Source organism: Sciurus vulgaris (genome assembly GCF_902686455.1).
Source record: "Sciurus vulgaris genome assembly, chromosome: 7".
Taxonomy (NCBI): Eukaryota; Metazoa; Chordata; class Mammalia; order Rodentia; family Sciuridae; genus Sciurus; species Sciurus vulgaris.
Window position 1 is genome coordinate 149,291,527 of NC_136467.1, and position 12,991 is coordinate 149,304,517.

The 12,991-nt window shown below is 45.5% G+C and overlaps 1 protein-coding gene across 1 annotated transcript; it reads right to left on the minus strand.

Annotated features, from left to right (window-relative positions):
• Positions 1-6,409: 6,409 nt before the first annotated feature.
• NHLRC1 (NHL repeat containing E3 ubiquitin protein ligase 1) lies at positions 6,410-7,866 on the minus strand. The gene has a single exon (XM_079146138.1). The coding sequence runs from the start codon at positions 7,838-7,840 to the stop codon at positions 6,656-6,658; it is 1,185 nt and encodes a 394-aa protein (XP_079002264.1). The 5' UTR covers positions 7,841-7,866; the 3' UTR covers positions 6,410-6,655.
• Positions 7,867-12,991: the final 5,125 nt, after the last annotated feature.

The window sequence follows — 12,991 nt, forward strand, 5'->3', positions numbered from 1 at the left end:
TGGAATGCAGAAAAAGAGGCTGATAGGCCTCTGCAGGGACCCAGCCACACCACTCAGGGCTCTTCAGGACTGACTTCCACAAGATGGAAGAGAAGAGTCTGGTGGCTGTGGTCATATGGGTCAATGGGATACCACAGTGTTCTCCTGGGCCAGCAAACAGACAAACCTGTACGTTAATTGAGAAACAAACAGTAAGAGGTCTCAGCAGATGCAGTGAACTCATAACAAGTTGACTTAAGGAAAGTTGAGGCAAAAGGGTTGACGTGCAAAGACCACAGGAACTTAAAAGTGAAGGATCAAGTGTCAGCCCACCTGTGTGTGTGCACACCTTTGTGTGTGTGTGTGTGAGTGTGCATGCGCACATGCCCCTGTGTGTGTGTGTGCATGTGTGTGAGTGTGCATGCGCACGTGTCCCTCTGTGTGTGCATGTGAGTATGTGAGTGTGCATGCGCACGTGTCCCTCTGCGTGTGCGTGTGCGTGTGTGTATGTGAGTGTGCATGCGCACGTGTCCCTCTGCGTGTCCCTCTGCGTGTGTGTGAGTGTGCATGTGCACGTGTCCCTCTGAGTGTGCGTGTGTGTACGTGTGCATGCGCACGTGTCCCTCTGTGTGTGCATGTATGTGAGTGTGCATGCGCACGTGTCCCTCTGTGTGTGCGTGTGTGTATGTGAGTGTGCATGCGCACGTGTCCCTCTGCGTGTGCGTGTGTGTATGTGAGTGTGCATGCGCACGTGTCCCTCTGTGTGTGTGTATGTGAGTGTGCATGTGCACGTGTCCCTCTGCGTGTGTGTGAGTGTGTATGTGAGTGTGCATGCGCACGTGTCCCTCTGTGTGTGCGTGTGAGTGTGTATGTGTGCGCACATGCACGGGTTCTCGGCCTTTGACTTTCAGGTATTTTGACGCTCAGGGGTCAAAGTGGCAAACGGAAAGATCCGTTTCCTAGTCCCGGATCCTTCTGCCCATAACTATCTGTGTGACCTAAATCAGTCCTTCCACTCCTGTAGGCCTCGGTTGTAATTTCAGCGCATTTTCATAGAAAATGTCCGTTTCCTTCCAATCCTAAAACTCTAAGGCTTAAGACCATTATCTGATCGTTTGATAAGTGGTCTTGCATTTTCATTGCAGCTACCTTTATGACATTGTTAGTCAAACTGAGGATTCGGCCAGAATCCTCTGTCAGAAAATGAGCCTCCTAGTGTATCTTTATTTATTTATTTATTTATTTTGGTAAAACATGAGCTTTTCTTCAACGATTGTAATGGATACAGCATATTTTATTTGCAGCTTGTCAGTCAACAAATATCAGAGGTCAGGTTTCCTGTGTGGTTGTTCCTGGCAAGGCAAAGCCTCTTTATGTGTCTGCGATTGACCAAAACTAACTCAGAGGCCACTTCAGCAATGCTCCAGGATACCACCCAGAAACCCTGAGCTCCTCTGCTCCCTCCCAGTGGAGATGCTGGTGTTGGAGGTGGTGACTGAGAAGTGAAGCCCTTTGCATGTCCAAGCCAGGCTACCACCAAGTCACCACGATGCCTTGATCTCTCTCTGAGTCGCTCAGCAAACCTACTGCCAATCATCTTAAGTCTAGACAAGCTTCTGCAAGCTATCTATGCTACTTTCCTTTTATCAGAGAAAGAAATACACAGTCTAGGAGAAATCCTTCAGAAAAAGGGTCAACGTGCAAAGACCACAGGAACTTAAAAATGAAGGATCAATACCTATCATTTGAATATCTACATGTCAGGCACTGCCCTAGGCCCCAGAGGTTCAGCTCTGAACCCCATTCAAAGCGCTTATGTTCTAGTTGGGCAAGGCTGACCAAAAATATGCTTTTTAGGCCCTTCTTCACGCTTTTAAAAAACATACTCTGGCTTGTCACAATTTCCTGAAAATGAGCTGTCCCAAAATTGAGCTAAAACTTCATTTATTCTAAAATGAAACCTGTCCTTCCAGATCATAAAGAAAGTAGGTTTGTGTTTCTTATTGCTGCTGTTTTGTTTTTACTTTTATATTTGCCCCTTTGAAGAGAGGAGGATCAAATGTGTTTTATTTGTTCATCAGCTTGACTTGTAACTTCCGTGTTTAGACCCAAGCGTGGAAGCCTCCACCTGTGCTCTGGTCTCAGGCTGCACCTGTAATGGGGCTTGATGTGTTCATGGGAGAAGGGTGCTCTCTGCAGATTTAGTTCCTTACTAAGGACATCAAAATTAGCAGATGAAGTCCAATTTTCTTCAAAAACAAACAAAAAAATAACTCGGCAAAATAACTATCTTTGCTAGGTACTATCTGTTACAAAAAACAGAGATCCGTGCAGATCAACTCAAGCAAGGGAGCATGTAGTACAGACAGTCCCCAAATTAGGATGATTCCACTTACATTTTTTCTACTTAGCCAGGTGAGGTGACACATGACTGTAATCCCAGCAGTTGGGGAGGCTGGGACAGGAAGATTGAGAGTTCAAAGCCAGCCTCAGCAAAAGTGAGGCACTAAGCAACTCAGTGAGACTCTGTCTCTAAATAAGATATAAAATAGGGCTGGGGATGTGGCTCAGTGGTCTAGTGCCCCTGAGTTCAATCCCTGGTACTCACCGCCCCCCCTGCAAAAAAAAAAAAAAAAAAAAAAAAACCCACAATTTTTCTGCTTCATGGTGGTGTGAAGGTAATTAGCATTCAGAAGAAAGTGCACTTGAATTCTAAATCTGACCTTTTCCTAGGCTTACAATGTACTGCAGAACCCTCTCTGGAGACGCAGGACGGTGGCAGCCAGCCCCGCAGCTCCAGCCAGTCCATGATCATGAGGCAGGTGTGCTCCTGTGTGCTCTGTTGCCAGGATGCTCTATAGGCTGGTGTATTACATGCACTTTTGACTTTCCATGTTTTCAACTTCAGAGGGGCTTATTAGGATGTAAACCCACTGAAAGTTGAGGCACCTCTGCACACAGGTTCAAGTGGCATGAGACAGTTTTTGGAACTCCAAGATCAAAAATCATAGTGCAGTTTGGCCTTGCAGAGGCAAAGCGGGCTGAGGTAGCTTCAGATGCACAACCTGGGGCCTGAGATCACAGGACTCTGAGCCAACTGCTTCCCAAATGCCCTTTCCCTTCTAACCTGGATTCTTCCCAGTTGAATCTTTTCTCTGCCTCATAACTTCTGATTTGTGACTGGGCTTGCTTTCAGGGGCTCTCTGTGCTGCTGTAACAGAGTGTACTTTTAGCATCCTGCCCCCTTGGCTGCTATCTACCTGATTTGCTCCATATTTCTCAATTCAAAATTTCAAGGATAAGAATTGAATTGGGCGGGGCACTGTTAATCCCAGCAACTCAGGAGGTGGAGGCAGGAGGATTGCAAGTTCAAGAGCCAGCCTCAGCAACTTAGGCCCTACGCAACTTAGTGAGACACTGTCTCAAAAAATAAAAAGGGCTAGGGATGTGGCTCAGTGGTTAAGTACCCCTGGGTTCAATCACTAGTGAAATAAAAAAAAAACTGAATTGGATCTCCTTTTCCATCCCAGGCCAATTCATAGCCAGTTTCTTGGTCTAACTAAATAAAACATTTGTTGGGCACCATTGATGGGTTGGCTATTTTTGGGTCAGGGGTGTATCCTTATCTCATCCACTCTTGTTGGAGGAGATCTCGCTGTGGATGATGTGTGCTGAGGTCTAGTTCATAAGTAGGACCTGTGGCACAGCAGATGTGACTGTCCAGTACAATGGGCATGGTGAATTTTGTTAGCCTCCCAATCAACTTTCCATACAAGGAAATTAGTTCTTCTTTAGATTCACCATCATATACCACTGTTAGTGAACACTAACCGCCAGTATCTATTTTTTCTTTCTGTGGCAAGAATAGATTATTAAATTGTCCATCAGTGACTTCCTCTGTTTTCTGGGATGTATGAGATAATGCTTCTTCCTCAAAACAGTGGTGCCTTCACTTTTGTTGGGGCCTGCACCCCTCTTAATGGGGGGCTTGGAAGGTCTGGGTACGGCCCTAGTGAATGCCGATGGTTTGGGTCCTGGGCTCCAGAGCTAGACTTGCTAGAGGAGAGATGTTATGAATCTGAACCAAGGTCTTTAGAAAATACCAAGGGGAAAGACGGAGAAAGCCAAGTCCAGGTGGCAGGGCAAGGTTCAAATCGGGATGAAATCCAAGGATCAGGAATGGACATAACTGGAACAGAGGGGGAGTGCTGAGCTGTCCTGCCTGCGTTCGCTTTCTTGGGCTCACCAGGTGGTAGGTGGTGGCCGAGCTGAAGGGCGGGTTTTTTCTCCTTCTCCCTTTCCTTCTGGCCACGCACGTTCTTCTGCCTCCATGTCAGTCATTCGGGCTCTCCTTCATCTCCTCGACTCCCTTTGCTTTCTGCTGGGATCACGTCTTCCTGCTGATCGCAAAGCTCTCCAGTGTCTTAAATCACTGCGGGTTCAGGGTGATGGGTCTCAAGCCCTTTCACCAGCTTGCTTTAAAGAACGAATCTGGAAGACAAATTTGGCACCTGCCCCCAGGTCAGAAATGACTCCTCGGTCTGTGGTGCTTGCAGATCAGGAACAGAAGCTTGCATCTTCTCAGCAACTCTGCTCTTCTACCCTGCCCTCCTGGGAGGGCTGCCTTAGACCCCCTTGGTCACAAATCCTGCCCCATCGCATTCCCAAGCCTGATCATCTACCAAGGAGAGGTAGCAGTTGACAAGGCCGCCAGTCATGCCATCTCCACGGCTCCTACATCATTTCACAGACTTACACCCGGTTCTCCCCGAGGGGTGATCCACCCAGTCACAAGCAAAACCTTGCTTGCAGAACTCCCTGTGTGTGGACATCCCACATCTTTCTGCAATTGTGGTCTGTGCTTTATGCACAGCTTAATGGTAAAAAATTCCTGATAATTCCGAGGAAAACCTTTTGAATCAGCTCAACTAACACTAAGATGATTAAAATGTCATTATTCCAAAGAAAACATTTTCAGATCCATCCATGGTTTCCCCACTTGCAAATGAACTCCACCTCCACATACAACTGGGTGTCACTCTCAGAAGAGCTGGGAAGTCATCATCCTAAGGGTGACTGCTGAAGGTGGGGAGAAGGAATTTGCCCCAGAATTCCTGTTGGAATGCACTTAACCGGGTGGCTCAGGGAGCCTGCAACCTTACTCTTTAATGCCATATTCTGGGCACTAAAAGCAAAAATGGGCCTTTGTGCACCTGCTTGGGAGCCTGGTTCTCACTTTTAGCTCCAAAGGACAACTCACAATCTTTTGGAACATATCTCACTCATAATTTCATGGCTATCTTTAGTGTGTATATTTTAGCTATGAAAACTCTGTATAATGGAACACTATTTTTGTTAAAAAAATCATCTGTTAATATCTAAAGCAAACTATCACCTTTCGAGAGCAATATTTTCTCCCTGAGACAACATTTTTGCCTGCTGCATTTGAAGGGCCAGTTATTTGGTACTGTTCCAACAGCCCTAGACTCTAGGATATTTGCATTAGCTAAAAAAATAAAATAAAAAATATAATTCTAAAGAACTGGCTACTTCACCCATTCATTTACTCAATTGCAACAGTAAAGCATTACCCTGGCTGGAGCTGTATTTCAATTCAACAAGTAAGTATGTACCAGTAGTCTATAAGAATCAAGGGAATTGTTTATTGATCACACAGTGTTTGCAATACATGGGGTCAATTTAAGTTGCACCCAGAAAACCCCCATTATAAAGCGCTTCAGGTACCACCCATTATAAAGCGGCAGGCAAAATCATGTCTGCCATGAACCTGTTATGGTGACTCGTCTCCTTACTAAAATAAACAGGAAACAGAAGTAACATTCTGTCTGTACTAGTATGTAGTGTTCTGTAGGCCTCTGTCAACCCACCAAGTGGCATGACCCGAGTGCCTACAGATGAGGAGTCACTGCTACTCAAAGTCAAGTCTACCATTCCTACCACTTTAATCGCTTTTCTTATTCAGGTAACTCAAGAGCAACAGTAACTTCACCTAATGTACCATTTGAGGAGTGGAATCTGACGCCCACTACAAGATCCTTTTTCTTCTGAACTCTCTATAAAATCTTTTTTTCTTTCTTTGTGCATCTAAAATAATTAGTTACTTGTAAAGAGAGTGCCATAGCAACAATGTACATTCATATATTTTTTTCCACATTTGCTATCTTATGTAAAGGCAAGGGGTTTGGAGTCAGAACTGAGCTGAAATTGTGACTGTCACAGTAAGTAAATGTGATGTTGGGGAAGCCATTTAAGCTTTCTGGGTCTCAGTTTTCTCATCTCTAAATTAGGACTAATAATAGAAATGACCTGGGGCTGGGGAGATAACTCAGTTGGTAGAGTGCTTGCCTTGTAAGCACAAGGCCCTGAGTTTGATCCCCAACCCCCCCACCCCCCCAAAAAAAGGAGAAATGACCTCTTTGGGTATTTAGAATTAAATAATATTTGCAAATTTCTTAGGACTGGGCATATACATTCAATAAAGGCTAGATTTACTTTTCATTCTTTAATAACTGGCCCAGCTTTTGTAATTCTGACAGGCAGTTATCACTGTCTCTACCTGGATGGATGAGTCAAGTGACTTGTCCAGGGTTAAACAATTTGCTAGTGACAGCACCAGGACTTCTGACTCCGCGCCCCAGGTCTGCACCTCACCTCATCACCCCCAGTCAATTTTATAGACTTTTACAGAATGGGATGCAGTATCCAGCACAAGAAGAGAATTCTCCTTGGTAAAGGTCAGAGCCACAGGATGGGAAAGACCATGAGTAACCATGGGCTTCAATTCCGGAAACTGCTCGGGCTTTCCTAAGCACAGGATAGCTGGGCCAGAGGTATCTGCAACAATCACATTCCCCTGGTGATCAAAGGTCACAGCTGAAGCAGTTACTCTGGAGGGAAAGAAGAGGCTCAGTCCAAAGGTGTCCACCTGGCCGACCAGTTGCATACTTGAGCTAAACACCTTCACCCTGGTGCTGCTGGCCCCGGGGCCCAAGGTCAAGGCGTGCTCTAGGACCGCGATGGCCCCAGTGAGCCAAGACACGGCCACCCCTCGGGGACTGCACAGATGAGCTTGCAATCCTTCTGTTCTCCGAAGGGCCCCTTCTGTGAAGTCGACTTCCAGGAGGTGCAGAGACCCTGCCTCCGCATCAGTTACCAGAACCCCATTCTGAGGGGTGGTCTCCACACCCCAAGGTAAGGAGAACTGGCCTCCAATGACGAGCTTGATCTGGCCAAAAAAATCAAACACTTTGATGGAGCGGTCGCCGGCGTCCGTGACAACCACGTGGCAGTCATTGGTGACAGTGACGTCCAGTGGGTACCTAATGTCTTGGGCGGTGTCACCTTTCTCTCCAAACTGATGCACACATCCTCCCCCAGAGTCAAAGATCTTGACCCGCCTCTTGCCGTCGTGCACCACCACGACCCGTCCTGTCTTGGGACATAGTGCCAGACCCGTGGGGTTGATCAGGGTCCCCCACCCGCCAAAGGCGTGGTGGCAGGTGAGGACCCCGGGGGTGCAGGGGGCGGAGGGGGCGGCTGGAGACCGGTGAAAGGTGGAGCCCAGGAGCTCCAGCAGGTGCAGCACCGGCAGGCAGTCGCTGGTGTCGCAGGCGCGGCAGGCCCGCCGGCAGAAGGGGCACTCGAGGACCAGGGTCCGCGGGTGTGCCAGGGCGGCCACGCAGGCCAGGCACACCACGTGGCCGCAGGACAGGTTGCGCGGGCGCCGCTGCTGGCCGTGGCCGAACCTCTCAAAGCACACCTTGCACTCGAGCAGGCTGACCTCGGCCTCGCGCACCAGCTCCGGTGGCGTCCCCGCGCCGCACCGGGCCTCCTCCCCCATGGCGCGCCGTCCCCGCTGGACTCTGCCCCCGCGCAGCTCGCGGTCACGGTCACGGGGCGGGGCGTCCGCCCTGACGTAGAGCGCAGCGGGTCGCCGGCCGCGGCCTGCCGCCCCCTGGTGGGCACGCGGCACTCCTGCCTGAGTGGACGGGTCCGGGAGGAATCCACCTGCAAGTTTTGTGCAGACCGGTCATCTTCGGCTTGGGTGGATCATCTGCATTTGACAGGCAAGGAGGCCCACCCACGGAGGACCGGTGGCTTGTCCCTGTTCTTCAGCCCATAAGTGACAAAGCAAGAAGTAGAACCCAGAGTTCCAGCGCTAGTGTCCAGCAGTGTTTCCCATCCGCAGCGTTGGGCGCTGGGGACCAGAGCTGGAGTCACACGGTCCCTTACTTCATGTTAGCTATAATCCGACGGGAAAACACAGACACACCAAAGTTAAAACTCCAGGAAGGCGAGGCTGGTGCCACACTTTGGTGTGTTTTATCACATTTGTAGCAAAGGAGAAGCTTACTGAATACTTATAAAGTGAATTTGGCTGTGGAAGAAAGGTTACAGGCCAATACCAAAACTCACTAGGCTTGTGACTTTCATATGGGGAGCCATGGCTGAGAATGCCTTCGACAGGAATAAATACGAATTAAGAAAGCTGTCGGGCTGGGCTTGTGGCTCAGTGGTGGAGCACTTGCCTAGCATGTTTGAGGCACTGGGTTCAGTTCTCAGTACCACATAAATAAAATAAAGGTATTGTGTCCATCTACAACTAAAAATATTTTTTAAAAATTATTAACAATTACTATAGAATTTGCTCCATTCCTGCCTTTTTTAAAAAAAGGGTTTATGTAGATTATCTCATTTAAACCTCATGACAATCCTATTTGATATATTGTTTTCATCACCCCTTTTCTACAATAGAGTTCATAGAGGTTAAATATCTTGGCTAGGGTCACATGGCTAGCAAGTGGCTGGGCTTCCACTGAAAGCCATGCAGTTTCACTAAGGAGCCCACACGCTTAACTAGTCCAGTGGTTTTCAAACTTGGTTGCATATGGTAAGCACAGGGACTCATCCCCAGAGATTTGATTGCTCTGGGGTGTGGTGTGGGCTGCTGGGATTTGTAAAAGTCCCCCAGCTGATTATAACTGAATCTGAGAACCAATGCGCTGTGGTGGGTCCTTCAAACACCAACAGCTTCAAGTGTTCCAATCTCAGTTAAGACTGAAAGCAAAGAGGTTCTATCATATATTGGAAAATGTTCAACCAGGAGTTAGCATGATCCAGCTCAGGAATCCACTGTGTTATTACAGTCTTCCATTTGCCGGATGTTCCCACCCAAATGTCTTACATGACAAAAACCACATATTAGGTCATTTCTGTTCATTTAGAGACTGCAGTCATAACCAGTGACCCTTTTATTTACTAGACTTCTGAGAACACAAGATTCCATCACCTGTTAAAACCCCAGGAGAGAACTTTAAAGTAAGATAAGAAAGAATATTTTCTTATAAAATGTTACATGATTCAAAGATTGTATATTAGAACACCACAACCAACTCAATACTGTATTTCAGAATACATTTCCATTCCAACTAAATAACCAACTAAAACCACATCCAACAGAAATGACTTCCAGAAGTTATTTAGTTATTTCTCAGTCAAGAAATACATTCAGAACCTCAAAAAAAAAAAAAAAAAAAAAAAAAACAAAAACAACTTTTAGAACCAGGGTTGCCTAATACAAATATGAGAGCCACATTACATCATACCAAATTTTCTTGTAGCCACACTTTAAAAAGTAATAAGAAACTAGTGACATGAATAAAGTGTATATTTTATTTAACACAAAATATCCAAATATTGTCACTTTGACTTTTTAATCACTATAAAAATATCAATGAGATGCTATACTCTTGTGTAGTAAAATCCAACATGGATTGTTCACTCATAGCACATTCCAGTTCATATTACCTCCCTTTCAAGTGCTCAGTAGTCACACATGGCCGGTGACAGTCACAGGGGGCTGGCTGCTGTCACAGGAAGCCAGACAAATGTAGGCCAGATCTGTGCTGAGATGTTACCTTCTCAAGACACTTTGCCAAACTGACTTTGTGGATCTCTGACTTGCTCTAACTTGTCTCTGTTCCAACGTTGTTTAAAAAAATATTTGAAGATCTCAATTCATTGCTGACCATAGCTGAACTTTGACCCTTCGGTCTTGTGCTGCCAGACTTCCAGGAGGGAGGAGCTGGAGGGATCAACTCCCCTGCACACACCCTGCTAATCCTACCTTCTTCTTGATCTTTTGCTGCTCCCGTGAGGCAACTACTAGTACTGCACCCTCAGCTTTGTTAGCCCTGGGGCTGCAACCCAATCGAGGCCTCAGGAATACAAAGAGGCAGGTGTTCAGCCAGAGAAATCAGAAAAAGCGGCAATAAAGAATGTCCATAGAGCAGGGCATGGGGGCATACGCCTGAAATCCCAGCAACTCAGGAGGCTGAGGCAGGATGGGAAAATAGTTGTCAAAATCAGCCTCAGCAGCTTAACAAGGCCCTAAACAACTTAGCAAGACCTTGTTTAAAAAAAAAAAAAAAAAAAAAAAAAAAAGGCCTGGGGATGTGCCTCTGGTTAAGCGCCCCTGGGTTCAAACTGATACTAAAAAAAAAAAAAAAAAATGTCCATAGTAATCGCTCTGCTATAGTAGGGTGCTGGAAGACTTTGTGACCCATTTGCCCTAATAATTTACTGTCAAGGATCCAGTGGTAAATTTGACATATAGAAGTATAACTTGTGGCATTTGATTGGAGATTAAGGTTTTCTCAGTCATGCAAACATTTAGGCTTCAGTCCTTGTGCAATTCAGGATCACCATATCCTGGTGGGGCACTCTTGTTATCTTTGTCATTTGCTGCCACCCGATGGAGTAGCCTCGGTTTCTAGTCTGGCGTTCCCATCAGCAGAAGCCAGTGTTCCCTTTTTTTGCCTGGGCCTTTTTCTGCTTAATAGAAGACATGGAGTTTAGTGGACTCTTTTTTTTTCTTTTTTTTTTTTTTTGGTGGTGCTGGGGATTGAGCCCAGGGCCTTGTGCATGCAAGGCAAGCACTCGACCAACTGAGCTATATCCCCAGCCCTCTTTTTTTTTTTTTTTCAATTCATTCTTAAAACCAAACCTTCTCCTCATTCCTTCTTTCTTTCACGTCTGTCTCTGAAGAGATAAGGAAGTTCCACACCTGGTTTTGCTCCACACTGTATCCTGGTGCCTGGGGCAGGCCTGACAGGCCTGGACTTAAATTTGCTGAATGAATGCTCACTACAATGATGGGAAATACAACTGTCAAAAAATCTTGGGCTGGGGCTGCGGTTTAGCGGTGGAATACATGCTTAGTGTGCATGAGGCCCCTGGATTCAATCCCCAGCACCACCAAGAAAAAAAAAATTTCTTTTTGGTAAATATTTAGTAATTGGGCTATTCAGGAGGCTGAGGCAGGAGAATTGCAAGTTGGAGTCTAGCCTGGGCAACTTAGCAAGACCATGTCTCAAAATAAAAGAGGCTGGGGGTTTAGTTAAATGTCCCTGGGTTCAAGTCCCAGTACCCCCAAAACAAAACAAAACAAAACATCTGTATCTAAAATATAATCGAAACTTTGTCAAAATACACATATGTAAGTAGACAAAAAAGAAAGAAAACACATCTCCATGTTTTCAGTATTATCTCAAGCAATATGATTTGGTTGTTTTTGTTTTTCTTCTTAGACTTTCATATACCTTCCAAATTTCCAGAGTATTATTTTTACTATTTAAGTATAAATAATTGCTAATATCTGATTTCTAAATACTGCCACCTGCTGTGGAGAGTTCACACCAGTAGTGAAACACACTTCTATCAATATCCACTGGTTAGGGCTCATAGATTTTCAGGCATTTTTTTAATTTACACATTAAAGTTACATGTAATTAAGAATCTAGGGGACTGGGATTGTGGCTCAGTGGTGGAGCACTTGCCTAGCATGTGGGAGGCACTGGGTTCAATTCTCAGCACCGCATATAAACAAATAAAATAAAGGTTGATTGCAACTGGGAAAAAAAGAAAGAAATCTGGGACATGACTATTGTTCACACCCAGCAGAGTGGCTGTGCTTAAGGTACTTTTAAGGAATCCTATCTTATCGCCAGTAACTCTGCCACTCTGGTGAATTTAATATGTTTGGCAAAGAATAAAGCACATTATATAAGAAGTGATGAAAAGTCAGAGTTATAACAATTAAAGACTATTATTATTATTGTTATTATTGTTGTTTTGCAGCATTTGGAGGCTCAAACCCAGGGCCCAGCACAGGCTAGGCAAGCACTCTACTACTAAGCGACTTTGCAATCTTTTTTAGTTTATTTTGAGACAGGGTCTCCCTAAATTGCCAAGGCTGCCTATAACTTGTGATCCTCCTGCCTCAGCCTCCTAAACAGTTGGGATTATAAGTGTGCGCCACCTGTGTTCAGTAAGACAATTTGGAGCTTTAAAAAGCATTCAGTAGAAATCTTTCTTTGAAAGATCTTTGAGTGTGTGCCATATAATTATACACATGTATGAATGAACATACATCTAGATTGTTCCTTATGAGAATAAAATAGGCGTATGCTACAGTTGTGAACAGGTACATTACTGGGACTGGTATCTCTGGCGGTTAGGCTTCTGTTTGCACAGGAATTCCTTTTCATTTGGGAATTCTCTCATAGGTATTACTTTCAGGCCACCTTCTGTGGTCCCTTGACCATTAACCCTTCATGAAGCCAAATCTCAGGCTTGACCGAGGTCAGCGTGGAAGCTTTGGTTATATCTCTGTGTTTTTATTTCCCCATTCACCCACACCGACTATCACATCCCTCCCTCGTTTCCTCCAGACTGCTAATGACAACTCTGAATATCTATGTTGAACATCACATCCCTGTGTAGGCGATGACAAGGCACTTAGTGAATCACTGTGTACAGGGCAGAAGGCTCAGGTTCTCTGTTATGTAAAGGACTAAATGAAATAAAAGGCATTTTTACAGAATCCTGAGAATAATTCAACTGCTGTAAAATAATGTATATGCAGTATATCTTCTATCTTGAGACTTTTAAAAAGGCCACTTCCCCAATGAGGACACTTTACGTGAAAGAC